General features: G+C 36.9%; 1 protein-coding gene across 1 annotated transcript in view; it reads right to left on the bottom strand.

Annotated features, from left to right (window-relative positions):
* PLXNA4 (plexin A4) overlaps positions 1 to 27337 on the bottom strand; it is a 1088215-nt gene that overhangs the window by 461945 nt on the left and 598933 nt on the right. The window contains exon 4 of the mRNA XM_053716394.1: positions 25008 to 25139. Within this exon, the coding sequence (XP_053572369.1) occupies positions 25008 to 25139 (132 nt within the window). The remainder of the gene's footprint in view (positions 1 to 25007; positions 25140 to 27337) is intronic.

Genomic DNA, 27337 nt, shown 5'->3' with positions numbered 1-27337 from the left:
TGACTCTGTGGTTGCTATTTCTGTTTGCTTACATGTTGAGCCACAGCCAGTTCTAGCAATAGCATGGATCTTAAAAGATCTGATAAATAACTTTTTGCCTTACTTGTTATTACACCTGTGCAACACACAGGTGTTCTCAATTCTGGAATTAATCAGAACCAACCCTGTGCAAAACCTCCCTATTTAAGGATGGCTTTTAGTCTGCATTTTTGTCTTCACATTGGATCTGTTTTGTCAAGTCAGAACCTGTTTCCTGTACTTCTTTGGAGAAAGATTTCCTTTGCACCTGTTTACAAGGTATTACCAGGAGAAAGCCTTTACCTTTAAACCTGTTACCAATCTTCAAGTTTGTTTCCTGCTTTATGCAAATTCCTGCACTCAGCTATTGCCAGGAGAAAGACTTCACCTTTGCACCTGTTTACAAGGTATTACCAGGAGAAAGCCTTTACCTTTAAACCTGTTACCAATCTACAAGTTTGTTTCCTGCTTTATGCAATTCCTGCACTTGGCCATTGCCAGGAGAAAGATTTCCTTTGCACCTGTTTACAAGGTATTACCAGGGCAAAGCCTTTACCTTTAAACCTGTTACCAGTTTGCAAGTTTGTTTCCTGCCTTCAGCAATTACAAGGAGAGAGACTTTACCTTTAAACCTGTTACCAGTTTGCAAGTTGTTTCCTGCATTGTGCAATTCCTGCACTCAGCAATTACAAGGAGAGACTTTACCTTTAAACCTGTTACCAGTTTGCAAGTTGTTTCCTGCATTGTGCAATTCCTGCACTCAGCAATTACAAGGAGAGAGACTTTACCTTTAAACCTGTTACCAGTTTGCAAGTTGTTTCCTGCATTGTGCAATTCCTGCACTCAGCAATTACAAGGAGAGAGACTTTACCTTTAAACCTGTTACCAGTTTGCAAGTTTGTATCCTGCCTTGTGCAAATCCTGCACTCAGCAATTAGTAGGAGAAAGACTTTCCTTTTTGAATCTGCATCTCTGCTTACTTTGTTTGTTTATTTTCACTCCTGCTGTATGTGGTCTTAACATACCTGAGTAGCATATTTAAATATTCTGCAAGTATTTGCTTAAACAAAGTATTCTGTTGTTTAAATAAATTTGTTTTCATTTTCAATCAGTATGGCTTCTACTAATCTTCCTTTAAAGCAACTGTTCCAGACAATGAGGCTCTCACATGATATCCTGAGACAGAACATGACATTATCAAGCACAATTGTCAGATATGGCAAATATGCATTTATACTCAACAAAGTATCCAGCAATGTTCTAAAGCTTGCAAGAGAAAAAGATTTATACTGTACCATTATATACAAATGAACTAGAAAAAATGAATATCAAGTTACATCAGATAACCATGACTGTAATAAACGGGAAGATCAAAGTACCATATTTTTACCTAAATACATGGATCAGATTACCGTGATTTTACCAAAATACATGGTTCAGTTTACCATAATTTTAACTACACAAATGGATGAGATAACCATAATGTTAACAAACTACATGGATCATAATACCATCATTTCTACACAATGCATGCATCAAATTTCAATGATTTTCACAAAATGTTAGGATCCTATTATAGGATTTTATTAGAAGACCTCCACCAGCAAGACTGAAATCATTATTTAGAAGTTACCAAAACAAATGCAACAATAGATATAAAATATAAAAATAAGAATAATTCAATGGTTTTAAAAAAAGGATAGATCAGATTACCAGACTTTCAAACAAGATGGATGCATCCAATTGCCAAATTTTAGGCAGTATGAATGAATCAGATAGAGTTTGAACAAGATAGAATAAACGATCACTTGAGATCAGATAAGATGGATGTATTTGGACTGCAAGGTTTTAATGGATTGGATGGATAGTATTTATTAGCTCTTACAAAATTTAGGATCAGATTACCAGATTTCTTACAATATGGATTGCTTTGATTCTTGGATTTCTAATGGGATACACAAGATTAATATTAGAAAACAAGTATTCACATAGATTGAGTTGGATCATACTACCAAAATTCCAACATGGTGGATGGATCAGATTACATATATCTTGCAGGATTAATTAATTCCATCAACATTACTGGATCAGACTGCCAGATATATATCAAATTGGAATATATTATGAGAATTTCAGTGAGAAAATGGAATTAGGGTTTCTGTTTCAAACTAACAACTTTTTGTAGCACTACAGTCCATTGAACAAGTCATATATCTCTTGCTTATGGCAAATCATTTTTTAAATATGTCCTGTAGCCAGAAACCTTTGCTATCAGCAGGTCTGGTTTACACTGTATCATTCACTTGTCGTCTTTGTGCTAAGTTAATTCATCATTCTGAAAGTGCCTAGACTCAAAAGCCATTTCCCACTTACTATCAATGACCTACAGTAATATTATTAATGTTTTGTTATCACACAAAATAAGAACTTCAGTGATGGATTGCACCAAGTTTACACTCTATGTATAAAGATTATATTAACTGCTTTGCAAGGATGGTCAAGAATAATTAAACATATGAGAAGCAATTTATTATAAGGATTAACCATCTAGCTGCCAGATAGCTGTGTTAGAGTCATATCTGGAGTTAAAATGAGTAGATATATAAAAAAAAACTCTTCTGTTATAAATAGGAATGTATTTTTCAGCTGTAAAAATCCTATATATATATATATATAAAAGTATGTGGACAACCCTATTGATTATTGAATTAAACTGTTTTTTGTTTTAACCACACCCACTGCTAACAGGTGCATACAATCTAGAACATAGATTGTAGGCTTGAGAGGCTCTGTAACTGTAGCTCACTTTGTATAAAAGTGCATCTACAACTGATTGTACTGTGCAGAGCACTTCTCTCTTTTTTTTACGTTTGTCAATGCAAGTGTAGTAATTTACATTGTATAGTCCTACATTATCTCTCATTGTAAATTTTTTATTGTATTGTAATCTTATGATTGTAATGTACCTTTGTATAGCGCTGCATAAAATGTTGCCGCTTTATAAATAAACAATAATAATAATAAATAATAACACAGCCATGAAATCTCCGTAGACAAACATTGACAGTGCAATGGGTTTTAGTGAAGAGCTCAGTGACTTTAACTGTGGCACTTTCATAGGATGTCATCTTTGTCAGTTTGTGAAATTTCTGCCCTACTAGATTTGCCCCAGTCAACTGTAAGTGCTATTATTGTGAAGTGGAAGTGTCTAGGAGCAACAACAGCCCAGCTACGAAGTGGCAGACCACGCAAACTCACAGAGAGGGGCCAAGTGCTGAAACTAGTATCACATAAAAATTGCCTATCCTCTGTTCCCTCACTCACTACAAAGATCCAAACTGCCTCTGGAAGCAACAGCAGCACAAGAACTGTGTACTGGAATCTTCATGAAATGTGTTTCCATGGCTGAGCAGCTGTTCACAAGCCTCACATAAACATGTGTAATAGCAAGCATTGGCTGGAGTCTGAAGCAGAGGGAACATGTTCTCTGGGGTAATGAATCAAGCTTCAATATGGTGGAAGAATCTAGATGTGGCAGATGCCAAAAGAATGTTTCCTACCAGAATGCATAGTGCCTAATTGTCTGGGGCTGTTTGTCAGGGTTTGGGATAAGCCCCTTAACTCCAGTAAAGGGTCATCTTAATGCTATCGGATACAAAGACATTTAGAAAATTGGCTGCTTCCAAAGATTTGGCAACAGTTTTGGGAATCATTTTGTTCAGCATTAACTGTGCTCCTGTGCACAAAATGTCCTCAACCCATTGAACACCTTTGGGATGAATTGGAATGCTGATTGCGAGCCATAACTTTTAGTTTAACATCAGTGCCTGACCTCACAAACGCTGTTTTGGCTGAATGGGCAAATATTCCCACATACACTCCAAAGTCTTGCTGAAAACTTTCCCAGAAGGGTTGCAGCTCCAGTACACCCTTGCAGGTCTAAAAGCAATACTATTGTAATCTTGTTGGTAATAGTTAGAGGCTACTAATTTGATGTCCATATATTGAATTAAACATGAATACATTACATGGGTCATGGCTATTACATATCACCTGATTAGTTATATGATGTCATGTTTTTGTGTACGATATGGGAAGTCTTCTCCTAAAGTGACACAGTACCTGTCCTTTGAAAAACAAATATACATTATCTTCAATACTTACCTTTAATATCCAAGATTTTTTTTTTATTAATGTATTTTGTTTAATAAAATTAATACCCTTTGCCCTTACTTAGCCTTTGTGCAGCCCATATTACAGAGCACTACAGCCAATCAGAAGCTATAATGCCCTATCATGGTCAGGTGTGGCAATACAATGTGGTTTGTGAGCGGTTTGTTTAACCTATTTGATGAGGTCAATTACTTTTGTGTGCAATAATAAATGTTCTAACACATGTAATAGACATTCTCTGGTATATAATGCCAGCGTATTTATCTACAAAACAATGAAAGTGAATTATAACCTAATCACCGGAACTAAATTCTCATTTATTAAACTCTGCAAGGTCTAAAAATGCTCTGAATTCTCCACCCAGAGAGTGAGAACTTATTTATAGAATAAATAAATTTATTTGGATCAGTAAAGTGTTACTACAAGTAATTTAAAACAGAGCTTGTTCTAGGGAAATGTCAGAGGAATTGCAGTGATCATTTCCAGAAATAGTCACGGCACCTGCTGTGTATTCCAAACTACGGGCATGAAGGTTAGAGTCACGAGTGCATATTCAGCACACGGGGAAAGTAATTCAGCTTGCCGGATTGCAATGAGCGACTAAACATTTACTAAATATGACTCTTGGGGAACAACAGATACAGAAGGAGCACTCCCTGACGATAAGAAAGCTGTTAAACCCCTAACTTGCCAAGACATTGCTACCCTTTAACCTTGCAAGGGGTTAAAGATCATTTTAATCTTATGGCAGGCAAGAGGTCAGGCCCGACTCAGCCATCGGACTAAGCACTTGACAAGGGGCAGCGTGATTGATCCAGTCACTGTCAGACCCAGACCACTCCTGTCCTGTGTCTCTGTGGGGGAAGTTGTAGGCTCCCAGCAGCATAAAATCATCATTCACAAAGACAAAGAACTGGTCAGGGGCGACATTCAAGGCAGGACAAGTGCATCTCTTCCCTAACTACCTTCCCACTTATTGAACAAGTGTGCATAAGCATTGGTTGCAGGTAGGCAGACTTAGTAAAACAGCAGCCAGCGAAGTTGGTTGATTTGCTAATCAGTGATGCTACTACGAGGATCCTCATTTCATTCTTGGACCCAGGCCGCACAATAACTTGAGATGACCCTGCAAGAGGTTCAAGATTATTTAAATCTTTTACAGATACATTCTGCATCAACACAATTATTTTACTGACTTGTTATTATAACAGAGCACTGAAACCGTCAAAAGCAGAATAAGATTTGCAAATGTTTTCAGTTTTGTGTATTTATTTATGTTTACTAAAGTGGCCACATTTCAAATAGCTGATCCTGATCGTTTTCATTATTATAGCAGTAAATGTTTCATCACACCTGTTACATAATAAATATAGATCAGGAAAAACAGAATTCTCACCCCAAACAAAATGTGTTTGTCAGTCAAATCTAATTAAGAATGGTGAAATGTATTTCACCGTGCAATATCCTACACAGTGATCGCTTATATCAGACCTCAAGCTCATTCACATTTGTCCTTATAGGCAGCAGCAAAATAAATGTATTTGACCTTGCGACATGCTGTGGCCACAGAAAAGGAAAGCAGGAATAGGGATTCAACAAGGCTTATTAAGTGTTACATCCATAGACTTCCAATAAAACCTTGTGAAATATGCTATAAATATGCTTACAAATAACAGTATTCAATTATTTAAAAGCATTTATTTTATTTATTGACTGATATAAATACTATATTTAGGGTTCAGCATCCTGGGTAGTGCTTGCTGATTGGTGGCTAAATGTAGCAACCAATCAGCAAGCGCTACCGAGGTGCTGAACCAAAAATGGGCCAGCTCTTAAGCTTACATTCCTTTTTTCAATTAAAGATAGCTAGAGAACAAAGAAAAATGGATAATAGGAGTAAATTAGAAAGTTGCTTAAACTTGCATGCTCTATCTGAATCATGAAAGAAAAAAAATGTGGGTTTCATATCCCTTTAATGACACATTTTTGCTACACTGTACATGTTATTTCTAAACTCCAGAGATCTCCAGTATGCAGCTCAGTGATTCTATTGTATTTGTCTCTGAACGAGTCCCTCATCCCCTATAATATTACAGCTCTCTCAGCGCTCTTACCCTCTCTAAAGCCCTGGCAATAAATCAATGCCATCCACATTAATGTACTCCCAGGTGGGACATCAAGACTTGGGGAGCCCCACTGTCTGACAAAGAAACTATAAATCGTGTTTTATATTGAGTGTCAGGAACATTACAAATTATCATTGTAATTATATGATATGTGAGATTATCTGCACCCTGTTGTGCTTAATAGTTTTTCATCTACATCTGAATTGCAGGTTAATCAGACACTAACAGACCTCAAGATTACAGACAAAAGTCTGAGTCTGCATTTATTCTTTATGAGCAGACATTTTATGTTCACGAGTAAAGGGACAGGGAAGTCAAAATGTAACTTTCATGATTCAGACAGTACATGCAAACAAAATAAAAAAAAAATTTACTTCTGCAGGCCCATTTATCAAGCTCCGTATGGAACTTGAAGGGCCGTGTTTCTGGCGAGTCTTCAGACTCGCCAGAAACACAAGTTATGAAGCAGCGGTCTAAAGACCGCTGCTTCATAACCTTGTCCGCCTGCTCTGAGCAGGCGGACAGGAACCGCCGGAAATCAACCCGATCGAATACGATCGGGTTGATTGACAGCTCCCTGCTGGCGGCCGATTGGCCGCGAGTCAGCAGGGGGCGGCGTTGCACCAGCAGCTCTTGTGAGCTGCTGGTGCAATGTTAAATGTGGAGAGCGTATTGCTCTCCGCATTTAGCGAGGTCTTGCGGACCTGATCCGCAGTGTCGGATCAGGTCCGCAAGCCCTTTGATAAATGGGCCCCAAAGTCTCAAGTTTGCTTTGTTCTTTTGGTACCCTTTATTGAAGAATAGCCTTAGATAGGTTCATAATGGCTCAGGAGAGTGCACATGTATTTAGCACTCTATAGTCTAGATTACTCGTGACAAAAGAAAATGGGACATGCAAAAAACACTATTCCCATAGGGGGCGCTTCTTCCAAATAAATCTTAAAATAAATAAAACCCAAAAGCAATATATAAAACACCTATCACATTGGTGTGAGCTACCAACAAGAGCTCAACAAGGGTATGTAAACAGCATAAAATAAAATACAATACAAAGTCCTTATAATCCAACATCCAATGGAGGGCAGCACTCTGTCAGAAGGATGGTCAGTCTAGATTCTAGAAAAAAGGAGACACAGAGGCGCCAACATGGCCTAGTATTATTATTATTATTATTCTTTATTTATAAAGCGCCAACAGATTCCGCAGCGCTGCCCATGGGTACAAGGATAACAGTACAGTGGAGAAACAATACGATAAGACACAAAATTTTACAGACAAATACAGTGGGAGTTGAGGGCCCTGTTCCCGTGGGAACTTACAATCTAGATGGGTAGGAGGATTGGAAACAGGAGGTGGGAACTGCAGAGGTGAGAATGATATTAGTGAGGAGATAGAGGGCAACTGTTAGTTAATTGGTTAGTTTGTTAATAAGTCGGGTGATAAGCTTCCCTGAACAGAAAGGTCTTTAGGGAACGTTTAAAGGAGGAGAGGTTAGGGGCAAGTCTGACATCTCGAGGAAGTGCGTTCCAGAGGGTTGGTGCCGCACAAGAGAAGTCCTGTAGTCTAGAATGAGAGGAGGTGATGGTAGAGGATGCAAGAAGCAGGTCGTTGTTGGATCTTAGGGGACGGGCAGGAGTATATTTGTTGATGAGTGAGGACAGGTAGGGTGGGGCAGCATTGGTGAGGGCTTTGTAGGTCAGGGTGAGAATTTTGAATTTAACTCTGTTGTGAATGGGGAGCCAGTGAAGGGACTCACAGAGAGGCGCAGCAGAAACAGAGCGTCGAGAGAGGTGGATTAGTCTGGCGGATGCATTTAGGACGGATTGGAGGGGAGAGAGGCGGGAGAGAGGGAGGCCAGTTAGTAAGTTGTTACAGTAGTCAAGTCGGGAAATTACCAGGGAGTGGATGAGCTGTTTGGTAGTTTCAGCACTCAGAAACGGGCGAATTTTGGAGATATTGCGTAGGAGTTGCGGCAGGATGAAGAGAGCAGTTGGATGTGGGGAATGAACGACAGATTTGAGTCAAGCGTGACTCCGAGGCAGCGGACTTGGGGTGATGGGGAGATAGTGGTGCCACCAACAGTGATAGAGAAATTAGAGATGGGAGTGGAGCTAGAGGGGGGAATTAGAAGTAGTTCGGTCTTGGACATATTTATTTTTAGGTGGTGAGAGGCCATCCAGGAAGAAATGCCAGATAAGCAGTCGCTGATGTGAGAGTTGACAGAAGGAGAGAGTGCAGGGGTGGAAAGGTAGATCTGGGTATCATCAGCATAGAGGTGATAGCTGAAGCCATAGCTGTTGACAAGTTTACCCAGTGAAGAAGTGTAAATAGAGAAGAGTAGAGGACCCAGGACAGAGCCTTGAGGTACTCCAACAGATAGGGGCAATAGAGAGGAGGAGTCACCAGCAAAAGAGACTGAGAAGGATCTGTTAGAGAGATAAGAGTGAATCCAGGAGAGGGCAGTGTCACAGAGACCAAGAGAACTGAGAGACTGTAGGAGAAGGGGATGGTCAACAGTGTCAAAGGCAGCAGATAGGTCAAGTAAGATGAGTATAGAGTAGTAGCCTTTGTTTTTAGCAGAAAGGAGATCGTTAGTAACCTTGGTGAGAGCAGTTTCAGTTGAGTGTTGGGGACGGAAGCCAGATTGCAGGGGGTCAAGCAATGAGTTGGAGGACAGGAAGTGGGTTAGGCGATTGAAAACTAGTTTTTCGAGGAGTTTTGAAGCTAGTGAGAGCAGTGATATGGGGCGGTAGTTTGCAGGGGAGTTAGGGTCGAGGGAGGGTTTTTTGAGGATGGGGGTGACCTTCTATACACTAGAAAAACAACGTGGAGTAGAATGATACTCACAAACAAAGAGCACCCAAAAGTGCCAATCACGCAGACTGGATCAATTAGCAGTGGTCCAGCTCACTGAATGCTCACAGGGGATATGCTCAGATGAAAAACAGCAGGCAGCAAACAGCGTTGGTGCTGAGAAATGCGTTGCATGTTTACAAGGAGGGTTACTCTATGCCCTACCTGTTGGTTCCTGCTTTTATTATTGTTTTAAATAAATTCCACTTTTTATTCAATATTGGAACCTCCACTGATCTTTTTATATTATAACCACCTCCTACCAATCATTATCACTGGGACCGGATCCGCTCTGTGTGGAAATCCTTGTGTGCCTCATTGACTCCTGCATTGACCTGTGTGGGGTTGCTCCTGCTGGTAGTCGTTATTTCCAGCTCTAAGAAATCAGAGCCAGAAGTGTTCCTGTACACACGTTGGAAACTCATCAAGCTGGGTTGCTGTGATTACCCAGTACGTGCCTGATAGCACTGTATGAGTGCTCCACTAAAATGTGAGTACCCTGTTGTGGATGTATACAAGCCATCTATATTGTTCTACTGGTACACACAAGCACCTCTCTTTTTCTGCCCCTTCTTCCTTGCAGACGTCATCCTATCTTGATGTGAGGAGAGTGCAGCTTTTGTCCATCTCTTCCTGACGGATCCCTCATTCCCTCTCTGGTTTGGCTCTACCATTGGGACTTTGTGTCTTGAGAGAGACTTTAATTTATTTTATTTCTCATTTACTGTTCCCATGAATGTAATATCTGATTTATATATATATATATATATATATATATATATATATATATATATATATATATATATACATATTTATTTTCTAGCAGCTTTGTTCTTTGTTATATTTAAGCATATATATATATATATATATATATATATATATATATATATATATATATATATATATATATATATATATATATATATAATTTGAGTATTTGGCTTTTCAATTTGTGTACACACACACTTATATATATATGTTTATATGTTTTTATCATTTGGGCTATAATTGCTATAATTGTTATATCCTTACTATTGATATAGTGCGCCCCCTATTAGGATCTCTATAGTGAGATTCTTGTTGTTAGATATCTAGGTGGGTAGCGTGCACATGCCTGAAGCAATGCCTGACAGAAAATAGTACTGCCATCTAGTGCTCTTGCTAATGTATAGCATTGTTGCAAAACTATAGTGATGCAGACACGTGCACACTCCTGATCTTACATCCCTTCTTTTCAACAAAGGAGAATAGGAAAATAAAGAAAATTTGGTAATGAAGTCAATTTGAAAGTAGTTGGGTTTTTTTCCCCTTTAAATTGAATGTAAATTTAAATGACTTCAGTTAGTATTATAGTGTTTACATTTTTATGGCCACTCCCTGTCTGCCTCCAGTGATCTGAAACATCCCATGATGCATTTCTGCTTGGCGTTATTACTGCGTTACCTACAACAATCCGTCTCCTCTGTAGGTACCTTTTAGCTAAAGTGAAGAGGACACATTTATCACGTCTCTTCTTTTGCTTTCGCCTGTAACCGGGGGATAATCAAAAAATCAATAAAAGCCGGTTCAAGATTTTATTGATTTCAAAGTTTTATTCTGTGCAAGCAAATTTTTTCGCAGCAAGTGGTCAATTTCCAGGTTTTCATCAGTTCTGTCACTGTTAGGAACATATTACAGTCTTGGTTTGGACAAATTACCAGACGATGAGGAAGGAAAATGTAATTGAAGCTCTCTTCCATTCCTCAAGGTCTTTAAAGAGTTATAAGTATATCTAAAGTAGAAAAGGAATTTATATTTCAGGTGATAAGAAATCACCATTAATAATACGGCAAACAACCTTTAAATATTTTTTTTTATGGAAAAAAAAAAGTTATTTGAGATTTGCATTCTGATTAAGTCATGTAAATGTGTTGCATTTGTCTACAAGGGATAAATGACCAGTCCCATTAAAGAAAAACAAATTAAGGAATGTTTGAGACACACAAATAAATCGTCTTGTTCATGTGGAGTCTAAAAGCAGAAAAGTCTTCTAAAAGTTTAAATTTACACTACTCAATATATAGGGATCCATCAATGTTCTTGTCAGTTGATTGATTCCTGCGTCAGCCAATAAGTATGCAAGCTTTACTTTTGTTCTTGGCCAATCAAGACTCCATAAAAATAAATAAATAAATAATGGACATATGTTTGTGCTGCTGTTGGCTTGTAGCAGTAATAATTGCTAATACTTTAATTAGGAAGATGTCCAGCTATTTTTTTGTTATTGTTAAACAAATTCTGAAAGCTATGAGAGCATGTTGAACAAAGAGACATATTTTAGTCAGCTACTGTAAATGGAAATAAATATAAATACACATATAAATAAAAAATATATTGTTTTAGTGTCCTTCAAAAACATACATCATAATTTTGAATTGTACTTTTGTTACTGACAAAAATAAAAACTATTCTATTGAGGACATTGGCCTGGTATTAATATTCTTTAATACATTGAGTAGATTAGGAACAAGCTAGGCACCACATTGATTTTATTGTAATTGTGATGTATTGTTTGTGTGTGATAACATGTGAGTATATGTGTGTGTATTGTGGTGTGTTTGTGTATAGTAGTATGTGTGTATAGTAGTGTGTGTAGTATGTATATACAGTAGTGTGTGTATAGCAGTGTGTGTAGTGCATGTACAGTATATAGTAGTGTATTTGTGTATGTGTGTAGTAGAGTGTATGTGCGCATATATGTACAGTAGTGTGCATGTGTGCAGTAGTGTGTGGGTGTGTGTATAGGAGTGTGTGTAGTATGTATATACAGTAGTGTGTGTGTATAGTAGTGTGTGTGTATAGCAGTGTGTGTAGTACAGCAGTGTGTGTAGTACATATACAGTATATAGTAGTGTATTTGTGTGTGTGTAGTAGAGTGTATGTGCGTATATATGTACAGTAGTGTGTGTGTGTGCAGTAGTGTGTGGATGTGTGTATAGCAGTGTGTGTAGTATGTATATACAGTAGTGTGTTTGTGTGTGTGTGTGTGTGTGTGTGTGTATAGTAGTGTCTGTGTATAGCAGTGAGTGTAGTACATGTATACAGTATTGTATTTGTGTGTGTGTGTGTGTAGTAGAGTGTATGTGCGTATGTATGTACAGTAGTGTGTGTGTGCAGTAGTGTGTGGGTGTGTGTATAGCAATGTGTGTAGTATGTATATACAGTAGTGTGTGTGTATAGTAGTGTGTGTGTATAACAGTGTGTGTAGTACATGTATATAGTAGTGTATTTGTGTGTGTGTAGTAGAGTGTATGTGCGTATGTATGTACAGTAGTGTGTGTGTGTGCAGTAGTGTGTGGGTGTGTGTATAGCAGTGTGTGTAGTGTGTGTAGTAGAGTGTATGTGTGTACAGTAGTGTGTGTGTAGTAGAGTGTATGTGTATACAGTAGTGTGTGTGTGTAGTAGAGTGTATGTGTGTAAAGTAGTGTGTGTTTAGTAGAGTGTATGTGTGTACAGTAGTGTGTGTGTGTGTGTGTAGTAGAGTGCATGTGTGTACAGTAGTGTGTGTGTGTAGTAGAGTGTATGTGTGTACAGTAGTGTGTGTGTGTGTAGTAGAGTGTATGTGTGTACAGTAGTGTGTGTGTAGTAGAGTGTATGTGTGTACAGTAGTGTGTGTGTGTGTAGTAGAGTGTATGTGTGTACAGAAGTGTGTGTGTAGTAGAGTGTATGTGTGTACAGTAGTGTGTGTGTAGTAGATTGTATGTGTGTACAGTAGTGTGTGTGTGTGTGTAGTAGAGTGTATGTGTGTACAGTAGTGTGTGTGTAGTAGAGTGTATGTGTGTACAGTAGTGTGTGTGTAGTAGAGTGTATGTGTGTACAGTAGTGTGTGTGTAGTAGAGTGTATGTGTGTGTGTGTAGTAGAGTGTATGTGTATACAGTAGTGTGTGTGTGTAGTAGAGTGTATGTGTGTACAGTAGTGTGTGTGTGTAGTAGAGTGCATGTGTGTACAGTAGTGTGTGTGTGTGTAGTAGAGTGTATGTGTGTACAGTAGTGTGTGTGTGTAGTAGAGTGCATGTGTGTACAGTATTGTGTTTGTGTAGTAGAGTGTATGTGTGTACAGTAGTGTGTGTGTGTGTGTAGTAGAGTGTATGTGTGTACAGTAGTGTGTGTGTGTGTAGTAGAGTGTATGTGTGTACAGTAGTGTGTGTGTGTAGTAGAGTGTATGTGTGTACAGTAGTGTGTGTGTGTAGTAGAGTGTATGTGTGTACAGTAGTGTGTGTGTGTGTGTGTGTGTGTAGTAGAGTGTATGTGTGTACAGCAGTGTGTGTGTGGTAGAGTGTGTGTACAGTAGTGTGTGTGTAGTAGATTGTGTGTACAGTAGTGTGTGTGTGTGTAGTAGAGTGTATGTGTGTACAGTAGTGTGTGTGTGTGTGTAGTAGAGTGTATGTGTGTACAGTAGTGTGTGTGTGTGTGTGTGTGTGTGTGTAGTAGAGTGTATGTGTGTACAGTAGTGTGTGTGTAGTAGAGTGTATGTGTGTACAGTAGTGTGTGTGTGTAGTAGAGTGTATGTGTGTACAGTAGTGTGTGTGTAGTAGAGTGTATGTGTGTACAGTAGTGTGTCACATATTATTAAAGTGTATTTTGGAAACAGAGCTGGATGTGTCATAATAAAACAATAAAAAATAAAAAACAGCTGCTTATGGCCCCATAACACGGCAAAGCTTCTGATTCCTTATTTAAAAAATAATAATAATTAAATTAAATGTTTAAGATGTCAAATATATGTTAACGGTTTCATTAAGCTCACAAAAGTCTAAAAATGAGAGAGAGCTGGAGGGGGATGTTGGGTAATTGGCACCTTATATGTAAATGCAATTTAAAAACACACCCATTACATGCATCATTAGCAGCACAACATAGAAGATCACTTCCCTCTCTGCTAATTTGTTTGCTATTATGAGTGCTAGCTGAACATTTAACACAAAGAGGTCACTAAAAATGAATATTCTATTATCTGATGTTCATTTGGGGTTAAAGGGGCATAACACTGATGTGTATTATATGAACCTGACTTAAAGGGGACACAGATATGTAGTATTTCTGCAAAAAGCTGACTAAAAATATCACCTGAATATCTCTATGTAAAAAGGAAGATATTTTATCTCAAACATTTCTACAGAGCCTCATAAAATCATAAAAGGACTTTTTTTAGAATTTACTCTGGTGAGCTGAAGACATTTTTAGGTAAAATATCTTATTTTTTACATAGAATTTTTCTTGTGATACTTTCTTGCCAGCTTTTTACAAATATGCTGTATCACATTCATATGCAGCCATATATGGGTCTCATGTCCCTTTAAGGCAGTTTGGGTTTACTAACTGGTTATATCGGCCAAATGTCAGGAGCTACTAATATTTAGTCACTTACTAATAATGTGCAGCCAATAAATAGCTGACCTGGGAGCATAATAAGGTTGCTAACATAGAACAGCAATAAGAAATCTGCTGTCGCTGCAACTTGTATCATAGCAGCAAAAATATAGTGACCTGCATTGTGTCTGCATATGCATTCTATTGAGGGGGAAATGAGACATTATTTTGGCTAAAATAGGATGTAGCTACAGATTTTAAAGGATAACCATATGCGCTTAACTGGATACAATGTTCCTATATTCAATAAAACCCATTTTGCGATTATATAGTTGCAGAATTTAAATATTGCATTCACAAGATGTTAGTCATGTTCTATTAAAATTAAATTTGATTAAACAGCATATATCTCGTAACCGTTCCCTTCTTGGAGCATAGAACAATTTCCACTATGAACGGGCAACACAAAAAATCCACAAAAATGCTTTCAAAACATTAATCACAAACAAATTAAAAATCTCTCCCTATAAAAAAAGTCCACACTAACATAAGCACAAAGAAAAACTTTAAAATGGTTAAAGTGAAGTAAATTAAATTTTAACAAGACAAGTCATCTTTGAAATAATGTGACACAACCGTGAGTTGAGGTATTTCACAGAGTCAATAGTGTCATTGTGAATAGCACAACTCCAGAAAAAAACTGACCACACCTCAAAAAAAACTTGACCACACCTCCATACAGTTAATGACCACACCTCCAGAAAATCCTGACCTTACTTCCAGAAAATCCTGATCACACCTCCAGAAAATCCTGACCTTACTTCCAGAAAATCCTGATCACACCTCCAGAAAATCCTGACCACACATTCAGAAAATCCTGACCTCAATTCCAAAATATTTTGACCACACCTCCAGAAAAACCTGACCACACCTCCAGAAAACCTGAGCACGCCTCCAAAAAAGCCTGACCACACCACCAAAAAATCCTGACCATACCTGCAGAAAATCCTGACCACACCTGAAGAAAATCCTTACCATACCTGCAGAAAATCTTGACCACACCTGCAGAAAAACCTGACCACACCTGCAGAAAATCCTGACCACACCTGCAGAAAATTCTGACCACACCTGCAGAAAATCCTGACCACACCTGCAGAAAATCCTGACCATACCTGCAGAAACTCTTGACAACACCTAAAGAAAATCCTGACCATATCTGCAGAAAATCTTGACCACACCTGCAGAAAAACCTGACCACACCTGCAAAAAATGCTGACCACACCTGCAGAAACTCCTGACCACACCTGCAGAAACTCTTGACCACACCTGCAGAAAATCCTGACCATACCTGCAGAAAATCTTGACCACACCTGTAGAAAAACCTGACCACACCTGCAGAAAATCCTGACCACACCTGCAGAAAATCCTGACCATACCTGCAGAAACTCTTGACAACACCTGCAGAAAATCCTGACCACACCTGCAGAAATTCCTGACCACACCTGCAGAAAATCCTGACCACACCTGCAGAAACTCTTGACAACACCTGCAGAAAATCCTGACCACACCTGCAGAAAATCCTGACCACACCTGCAGAAACTCTTGACAACACCTACAGAAAATCCTGACCACACCTGCAGAAACTCTTGACAACACCTGCAGAAAATCCTGACCACACCTGAAGAAACTCTTGACAACACCTGCAGAAAATCCTGAACCATACCCCCAGTAAATCCTGATGATATCTCCAGAACACCCTTTGCCTGGTCTGCAAGATTGGCAATGCTCCTTTCAAGAGTTGACTAAAAGACATGCAAGTACATTACAATTATTTTGGAAAAATTAATTTCTAAAGAACTGTCGAGAAGAAAATGAATGCAGAAATCAATAGAGTAAAGGCGGAAAGGACAATACAAACATCTGAAAAAGGTAAAATTCTCAAAAGATCCCTTGTTATTGTTGTATTATGCAATTAAAGGGACAGTCAAGCTAAAATTAAAATGATTAATATAGGGCATGCAATTTTAAGCAACTTTCCAATTATTTGTTTCATCAAATTTGCTTTGTTCTTTTGGTATTTTTTGCTAAAAGCTAAACCTAGGTAGGCTCAAACTAATTTCTAAGCCATTGAAAGCAACCTCTTATCTCAATGCAGTTTTTCACAGTTAGACACTATGGCCCATATTTATCAAGGTCTGTCGGACCTGATCCGACAGTGCGGATAAGGTCCGACAGACCTCGCTGAATATGGTGAGCAATATGCTCGCCATATTCAGCATTGCACCATCAGCTCACAAGAGCTGCTGGTGCAATGCCACCCCTGCAGACTCGCGGCCAATAGGCCGCCAGCAGAGGGTGTCAATCAACCCGATCGTACTCGATCGGGTTGATTTCCGACAATGTCTGTCCGCCTGCTCAGAGCAGGCAGACAGGTTATGGAGCAGCGGTCTTTGTGACCGCTGCTTCATAACTGCTGTTTCTGGCGAGCCTGCAGGCTCACCAGAAACACGGGGCATCAAGCTCCTTTCGGGAGCTTGATAAATATGCCCCTGTTTGTTCATGTATGCCCTATAGATAACATTGTGCTCACTTCCATGAAGTTATTTATCAGTCAGCACTGATTGGCTAAAATGCAAGTTTGCAAAAAGAACTTAGATAAGGGGCAGTCTGCAGAGGCTTAGATATAAGTAATCACAGAGGTAAAAAGTAGACTGTCCCTTTAATGAGCATAACATTAACATAATTTTGTACAAAAGATAAATGATATGAAAACTACAAGTCTTGCTTGTTATGTTGGCAACACAAGGATATACTTACAATAAATTTTAAATGAACAGTTGAGAGTTTCACATTCCTTTGAGTTGCATCTCTGCACCATATCCTGGTTATTGACTAATATTATCTCCCTCAAGGGAAAATAGATTATTTTGGAAAGTAAAAACTGTGTCATTGTATTTTGTGGTTTATTTTACGTTAAATAAGGTTAAGTGGAAAATCAATAAATATCATACAAATAGCATTAGGTATCAAGTCCCTCCAGGCACTTAGAGAGTTAAGTTACAAATCAATAACAAAAAGATAAACAATTTCAAATTGAGGTTTTCTATGGCAGCTCCTCAAAAACAGACATATTATTTACTATAATTTGTTTGTAAAGGATCAGTTTTCAGATCGGTTTCATTTTCCACTAACTGCATGAAAAAAGCTACTGATTCAGGATGTATAAAGTCATATTTATATGGACACAGGTTAATTTACAACCCAATATAAAAAGTATGGAGATGTCAAGCAAATGATGAAGGGAGCTTATGATTTTAAAATATTTGCTATTTTTATGGTAGATGGGTACAATTTATGGAATGGGTTAAATAGAGACAACACTCATCATTCTAGCTTACAGCCTCCTGTAAATCACAAAAATACAGAAGGTAAAACACAAATATACACACACATACACACACACATACATAAACACACACATACACACACACACAAATATACACACAAATATATACACACACACACATACCCATACACACACACCCATATACATACATACAAATATACACACAAATATACACATACCCATACACACACACACACACACATACACATACACAAACATAACACACAAATATACACACACACATACACATAAACACACACACACACAAATATACACACACACACATACACAAAACATACACACACATACTTACAAATATACACACACATACACACACACACACAAATATACACACAAATATATATACACACACACATACCCATACACACACACCCATATACATACATACAAATATACACATACACACACATATACACATACACACACCCATACACACACACAAATATACACACAAATATATATACACACACACACACACATACCCATACACACACACCCATATACATACATACAAATATACACACAAATATATATATACACACACATACCCATACACAAACCCATACACACACACACAAATATACACACAAATATATATATATACACACACATACCCATACACACACACCCATACACATACATACAAATATACACATACACACACATACACAAACATAACACACAAATATACACACACATACACATAAACACACACACACAAACATGCACACACACACATACACACAAATATATACACACACACAAACATGCACACACACATATACACACACATAATCAAACACGTGCATGGACACCCAGAGACATATGCAAGTGTTCAAACCCAGATACAAACACACAAACTTACTGAACTAGATGTTCTAATCAGGGAGCTGTCCCAATGCCTTGGTGCTGAAAACAAATATCTCACAATAGCTCAATGAAAACAGTTCTCATAAAAAAAAACATAGTTTCACACTAAGGGATATATTCCATAAATTGAGGACTTTTCCAATTAACTGTCTAGTTCTTATGTTATGGGTGTTAGACAATAAAAGCAGCTGCCTTGGAATAGTTTCTCTCTGATAATACAGTTAGTACACTTTCTATGATCTTAAATATTTTGGTCTGTACTATACTTGAGAATGCATAATTACATGTTAAATGGTAGTATCAGTGGATTTAAAGTTAGGGAACAAATTAGCTTTTATTTAGGGGCTGCATGTGTGCAAATCCAGTCCTGGATATACTTCAAACACAGAGTACTTACAGGATACATATAACTGTAGAGAACTCCATAGGCACACCTACTGCACATTGTTGCCAACTTACACTTGGTTTACACCAGTGGTTTATACTCCAGTCCTTAAAGGGACAGTATACTATACAATAGTTTTTCCCTTAATGTGTTTACAATTGCTTTTTTTACCAGCTGCAGAGTAAAAAATGTATGAGATTTGCTTTTTAAGGCTTATTTGTGTATATTAAAGCTCTGATTTTGTGTTTTGAAGCCACAACCTAATAAAATGGGTTGAGCTTGTAGGTATAATTAGATCTCATTACTGTATCACATTGTGCACATATACCTGCTTCTTTATCTTATATCTGTCCTTAAAACAATCACCAGTACTTTGAGAGAACAATGGAAAATCAACATTTTATTACCTTATCTCTGCTATATCCCACTGGGATTGTAATTTCTTCTGCTGGCTGTGTTTACAAAGCTTATCTATAGCTGGTACGCGCGGCCACAATCTTTCAGAATAGGTGGGGATACCACATGCTAAATCAACAATTTCAAATGCCAATATAAGGGTAAAGGAGCTACTTGTAAACAATTTAATACACTCCAGCAGGTAAAGTGGATCATTGGGAACAAATTAAAGGGGAGAAAATTTTTGAGTAAACTGTCCCTTTAAGTGCCCCCCTAACAGATTTGTATTACATACTTGTAACCTGGGTTTTGTCAATGAGACATTTGGACTCAGAATATATATTTATAAATAAAGTTTATAAATGGTGTTAATAGAAATAAGAATGTTTTGTAGTATATCAGTCAGCATACAAAATGCAGATCAGCCCCAAAGACCCTCATTCTATCAGCCCTACTTGCACTTTATAAATGAGGTGTAGGTAGATTCTTAACTAAACAAGGTATCCACATCTGAATTACCCTGTAACTAATAAAGAGATGATTCTGAGAAACATTTACATAAATAAGACAGTATATGAATATATACAAATATAGAATGATATATATATATATATATATATATATATATATATATATATATATATATATATATATATATATATATATATATATATTGTAAATGTGGATATAAATATAATGTATATACAGATATATGTATACATATGGAGACATTTATTTAAAAATAAAAAATAAATTCTATCTGAAGAACCTAGGAATTTCAAAAGTGTATAAACATAAATACACATCTATACACACATACACATATTTAGACATATATACTGTATATATATATATGTATTTGAGCCCTTCCCAGTCAAGCACTTTGCCATATAACATATCCTTTTCAACTGTTTTAAAATATTTTTATTACTATTTAAATATCTGTATTTTAATTGTATTTGTGAGTTTAATACTATTATTTTAATGTTTTTTTTTTTTTTACTTACCCTTTACTTCAGGTGTGAAGTTGAGCTACGTATTCTAGCACAGTTTCATCTTTCGCTCAAGTGCAAACTATAACTTTCAATCTGCAAATTAATTCACTCACACTATCCATTAGAAGTATAGGTTGCACCCGAGTGAAGTTAGCTGCAATAACCCTTCTCTGGTGAATGTGCTTTACCATGGACTTGTAATATCAGTTGCGCGCTAAAATCAGCATGGTCCAGCGATAACCCGTATCACGTCCTATCATTAGCACACCACTTGTAATCTGGCCCTAGTCATTTACGGCAAAACTGTCTAAATTATGACACACGTTACTGCATTTTAGACAATCATGAACAATTCTTGTTGATTGAACAAGAGTGAGAATTGACAATTAATAGAAATAGTCTTTTAAGTAGCAATGTGCTTCAATAGTGACTTAATTTGTTCTTGCCATTATACTTCCAACAATTTCATAAAAGCTTTCTAGCATCAATTAAAATTCCATATCGTCACCTCTTATTGTGTTAATGAAATGGTAAGTCCCCATCTGCAATCAATAGCCATTAGCATATTTCTTGGAATGAGGCTGAAAGGCAACTGTCTAATTATTAGATTCTGGTTCTACAAGACTAATCAGGCATATCTTATCACACCATGCCCCTACAATAAGATAAATCAAACCTACAGGCCACTATAAATGCTTCTCTAAGGGGAAATAAAAAAGGTGAAGAGGGGAATTTTCTGCTGAGAGCTGGGATTATCTAAATGTAAAATGTGTGATGTGATTATAGACTTCTGCACTGCTGCAAACAGAGAGAAATGAGAAAGGAGATACTCTATTTATCAATGTCTTACAATAGCAAACCAGGTTGCACGTACAAGGCTAAATATATAGAAAACATACATATAGATTTAGCTTACATATACAATACTATCTGTGTGTTTTGGTATTACATAGGCATTGCTGAAAGCCAGGGAGTTAAACTGAAGTGTTTTCCACAGGATTGGCCAGATTCATAATAAAACAAAGCAGTTTATATTTCAAAAGATCTCTTTAGAAACATAAATAATCTCAAACAGCAGTTTTCTTTCTATATTTATTTATTTATTAATTGGCTGATTCATTTAGGGGCTATTTATAAAGGTTTCGCTTCCCAAATGAAATTTTATGTAAAAAAATAAAAGTTGGAAAGAATCAGTTCAAGACAGGTTCTTCAAGTCAGCTAAAATTTAGACAATTCAAAAATAACTCAAACCTACATCAGTTTAGAACTGTCCTGAGTTGAACCATACTATCCTTCAACTGGAGTTCATTTGATTGGCTTTAAAGTGCCAACTTGAAACTTCAAACAATTAATCTATGGTTTTATGCCCTCAATATGTTTAAAGTCAGTAGAAATCTACCTTTAAATCAGCTTAATAACCATTTAATAACCCCCGTATTAATTACTATAATAACAATTGAAATATCTGTTTGTTCATAGTCAACACACATATAACTTGTAAGCATGGACTTGATGACCTAATTGGCAACTCTGTATATCGACATCATATGACTAGGAATCACCAACCTAAGGCACAAAGTCCTCTGGATTTTTAAAGTTCATCTCAAGTTGGTACTTTCTGAATGCCTTATATCCTACATGTAGGCTGCTTTTCAAATAAAACTGGAGTGAACTGGCTTGGGCAGCAACAGTTGATTGAAATAGGTGACTATGCAGTCAACTTTTCTAAACTGCTCCAAATACAGACTTTTGTGAATAGACCTTACAATATTAATATTAGAAACACAATCATTTTACTAACCATGATAGCCCCACCCCCCCCACAAAACCTATTTTTCTTTTCGCTTTCTATTATGATAATATTTTTATTAAAAGTGGTTAAACAAAGGCATTGCATAGATTATTGATACAATTACTTTCAAAGCAAATACTTTTTTTTCTTAAAAATAAGACAGCAAACACAGAGGGTAACCAATTCTGACATTAAGAATGTTGCTCTGTAAGGTTGGAAAGAAGACATTATTTTTAACTTGATGACAGATTTAATCTAAAGAGGACAATCACAAAATTACCCTAGGGTCTTGCTCATGGAAGGGATAACGCTCTGGTTTATAAACTTCTATAATTTAGGATTTATTTCATTGAGTTAAACAGCGATTATAATGAAAATGTATAGAAGTATTCATCAATAGTTGTTTTTTTTTTCACTCTTTTATCAATATTCCTATTGCATTTTGTCTCCTGTGATTAGAATGTTCAGTTAATCCCGGGGGCAGATAAAAACAATGTCAAAGATGATTAGTTCCTGGAAATCCGTCGGCAAAATGCCTGTTTATCTTGCACTCTTATCAGAAACATAAACCCAAAATATAACAGGAAAAGAATAGAAATTACCATCTCCCTCTGAGTGGCTCAGAATTAGATTTCTGCTAGAACAATTCCAAATTCAAACAGAACAATCTCTAGAAATGACCACAGATACTTCCTTATTTTTTGTAAATAAAGATCATTGTGTCCTAATTGTTTGGGAAGCTCTATTCATGCATGTTGCTATTCTAGTCTTAATGATTCTATATCAGATAAACATTACTTCTGAAATAAATGTTTTTGGATGTATTTGCAATAATTAGATCCTGGTTGTTAGCAGGAGGACTAACTACAGTTTAAATGAATAGTGTAAATGCTGATATTTACTGCAACAACAATTAACCCTTTGGTTTCTAGAACTGCCTACAACACATTACATAGCAAATTACAATCTTATTTGGCAGCCAATAGTCTGAAAATAATTTCACCATCATAATTATATTTGCCAGTCAATACATTGAAATTGAGGCATATGCTTTCCACATACATTTTCTTTTACTTTATAGTGAAAGTCCAAAAAAAAGACTAATAAAGGGATCCAGAAAGGTTGACTTTATATTATCAGTTTAAAGTGTATTTTAAAAAAAAATAGTTGTCTGAAGGTTACAGTTCTTATTGATTGTTCTGTAGCTCAAAATAATGCTTTAAAGAGACAGTCAACACCAAAATTGTTATTGTTTAAAAAGATAAAAAATGCCTTTACTACCCATTCCCCAGATTTGCACAACCAATATTGTTATATTAATATACTTTATAACCTTTAAACCTCTAAATGTCTGTCCATTTCTAAGCCCCTACAGACAGCCTCTTATCGCATGCATTTTTATTAGCTTTTAACAACAGGGGAGTACTAGTTCATGTGAGCTATATAGATAACATTGTGCTCACACCCATGGAGTTGTGCACAACACAGCACTAATTGGCTAAAATGCAAGTCAATAGATAATAAATAAAAGTCATGTGATCAGGGGCCAGTCTGCAGAGGCTTAGATACAAGGTAATCATAGAGGTAAAAAGTATATTAATATAACTGTGTTGGTTATGCAATACTGGGGAATGGATAATAAAGATATTATCTATCTTTGTAAACAATAAACATTTTAGAGTTGACTGTGCCTTTAAGTTAAACTACTCAATCCAATGCACTGTACAAACTTGATACACAAGTTCCTTTCTGAGGCGCATGTTTGCTTTGTGACAGAAATCTAGAGGCAGAAGGGATGCAAAAATAAATGTGCACTTTTAACCCTTTTATCTGCCAATTGTTGCAGCTCCCTCTTGCAGCTTAGGAATTAAATTAATAGAATATATTAACTTCCTTTACTTCAGTCTATAAATATAAATGCATTTGCCAATATTAAATCCAACCATCCAGTCTCCATCTTTTAGTGTACATCCTCTAAACAAAACTGGAAACAAGTGCCAGTTTTGTCAGATGTGAATCAGTGAGTAGTGTTCATATAGTATCTAGTTAGCAATATGGTTTGTTCTGTACCAAGTGCAGGCTCTATTATTTGTGGTCTAGGAGAGGTTAAGGGTATTATATCCATCAACCCTCTATCATGGGCCTCTCTTTTGGTGACAAGCGATCAGTTGTTAAATGAGGAGCTTACACAGATTATTGGTGTGAAGCATGTGTTTGTGTCCTGGTACAGAAGGCATGACTGGATCAGTGCCAGATTTGGGCTCTCCTTAGCACATGGTGTTGTGTTTTGTTTAGCCACAGGCATCTGGCAAAGGACAGAATGACTACAAAAGGAAAATATAGAAAACATCAAACCAGAAGCAAGAGGCCAACACACTGTAATTGCTCATTGGCAATCAGTAAGCTTGAGATGAGATCAGTTCTCAAGACTGAAAGTCTCCCGGTGATGGCAAAGTCACCATTTAATGTGCTAAATTGTGTATGAGGAGCAGGGTAGTCACATGCCAAGTATCCCAGCCTTCTTCTCTCTACTATTTGCAGTTATTTGGGGATACTGCCAATGTGTGCACAACAAGCTGAAACATTTGTTAAGCAGAGTGCAATTAGCAATATGAAAACTGACCTGTTTATCCGACATGATGAAAAGTTGCTCCTCGTTCTTGGTGAAAGCCATATCTCGTAGGATGGGTCCGGAATCCACCACCTGGATGACCTCATACTGTACAGCTCCGCTGATAGGACCATCTACTCGGATCTAGAGAAGATCAGAGGGAAGAAAGATACACTGAGTAAATGTGGAATTAGCAAAACTGTTTTACTGAACTTAAACATTTCATGTAGCATTAATATTAATGTTTAATATTTCTTACACACCATTTTCTGTGCCTAGAGGAGCTTTATTTTTTTTTTAAATCGTTGTCCCTTGGGAAGCCCCAATTCATATCCAGTTATATACATGTTATGCTAAACCATTACATTACTAGAAATTATTTAACGAGCCATTTAGGGCTAGATTACAAGTGGAGCGATAAACTATCGCACTCCTTCAAACAGACAAATTTACCCGTTTGCGGGCGCCCGATAAATAACCAGCTATTACAAATGGCTGGTTATTGCTACCGCAAGATTATTTACCTGTTGTAACTAAAAAAAAAATGTGTTTCAGTCTTTTTTTCAAATGTTATTTTGTAAGAAAAGTTTTTTCAACATAGTGTCTGCGGACATCTACTATGCTTACTTGATATAAAAAAGACTTGTTTCTTTAAACACGAGTAATGTTAATCATAAATAATTATTTATATATATATATATATATATATATATATATAAACAAGTCCAGTATAAATGGCACACTCCAACATATACAACTCCCTGGAGCACTGCTAAACACTGATACAGAGGTCCAGACTATATCCCAGAGCTGGTCGGAATCCCCAGAATATACATCAGGCCTACACAGGTAAGTGGCAAAAAAATCAGCCTTTTGTTAGACAAAAATACGAATTGGCTTGTTGCCTGGCCAATAAAAGGCTGATTTTTTGCCACTTACCTGTGTAGGCCTGCTGTATATTCTGGGGATTCCGGCCAGCTCTGAGATATAGTCTGGAGATCTCTCTCTCTCTCTCTCTCTCTCTCTCTCTCTCTCTCTCTCATATATACAGTATATATTTATTTTAATCCAAAGCTTTATATAAAAGACATGACATTTTGGTGTTCTCAGACATCTTATCAATTGTACTAATTGTACTGTAATTGTAATACCCCAGATGCTGTATTTTGGAAACCAAAAGAGCCATTAGGGCAAGACTGCCCACAAGAACACACACAAGTAATTTTGTGTCATGGATAAAACTATTAGACAAGTTTCTCAGACATCATTAAATAAATTATTATACAAATTTAGATAATTGGTGGTAGACTCAAATCTTCATCAGTTTTATTAACAGTTAAAAAACATTGTTATGACCATGAACTACAAGGTACTGTGTCTTCCCTCAGTGAGATCACAGGCAATTCATCAATTTATAATGAACATAAATTTCTTGGTGCAGTCTGAGAATGACGCTTTGCGCAATATTCCTCGATTTATTTAAATAAATGTGAATTAATTCAGTCACTATGCTCACTTGTACTTGGTAATAAAAAGAATTAATGTAATACAAAGTTTTCTTGACCCTTAAAGAGTTAGAGGGGTCACTTCTTAATGTTTGATCCAAATTTAGTTGTCAGCACTTTTAGGAAGGCTGAATTTCCAATTATGTCTCACGATCCCTAATCAGTTTATGAAGAGGCAAACCTCAATGTCATAACAGCTAAAACACAGAATGTAAAATTGTAGTAATTGGCACAAGGAAAAAACTGAAAATACTCCATAAAAGAATAATAAAGTCTTATTAATATATACACATATGTAAATAAAAACTGCATTCAATATGTAGAATGTAAACAAAAGCGCATGGTGTGTAAACTTGTGCTCAATGTCGCGCAAAGAATATTGCATAATATTGTATTACAAGTGGAGAGTTAAAAATGTTAAAGGGATATGAAACCCAAACTTTTTTCTATCATGATTCAGATAGAGGGGCGAATCATGTCTGCCAGACATCAATAAATGCCAACAGCATACGCTGTCTGCATTTATCATTGTACAAGCAGTGCTGCCGCTAACAGGAGGTGTCAATAAACCTGATCGTATTCGATCAGGCAGATTGATGTCCGCCGCCTCAGAGGAGGCGTACAAGTTAAGGAGCAGCGATCTTAAAGTGCATGTAAACTCTAGCGTAACGCTCATCCACATATTGTGCATTAACACAAAAAATGTGGACTTTAATTCATGTTTTTTTCTATTCGCACCTGAAATCGAAATATATACTTATTTACCAAATATTATTATCCGTGATTCCTCCGCCCGCCATTTTGTCCCTCATTTTGCAGTTGATTGAAACTTCTGTC

This window comes from Bombina bombina, chromosome 6 (genome assembly GCF_027579735.1).
Source record: "Bombina bombina isolate aBomBom1 chromosome 6, aBomBom1.pri, whole genome shotgun sequence".
Classification (NCBI taxonomy): Eukaryota; Metazoa; Chordata; class Amphibia; order Anura; family Bombinatoridae; genus Bombina; species Bombina bombina.
This window is presented reverse-complemented; position numbering and strand designations above follow the sequence as displayed.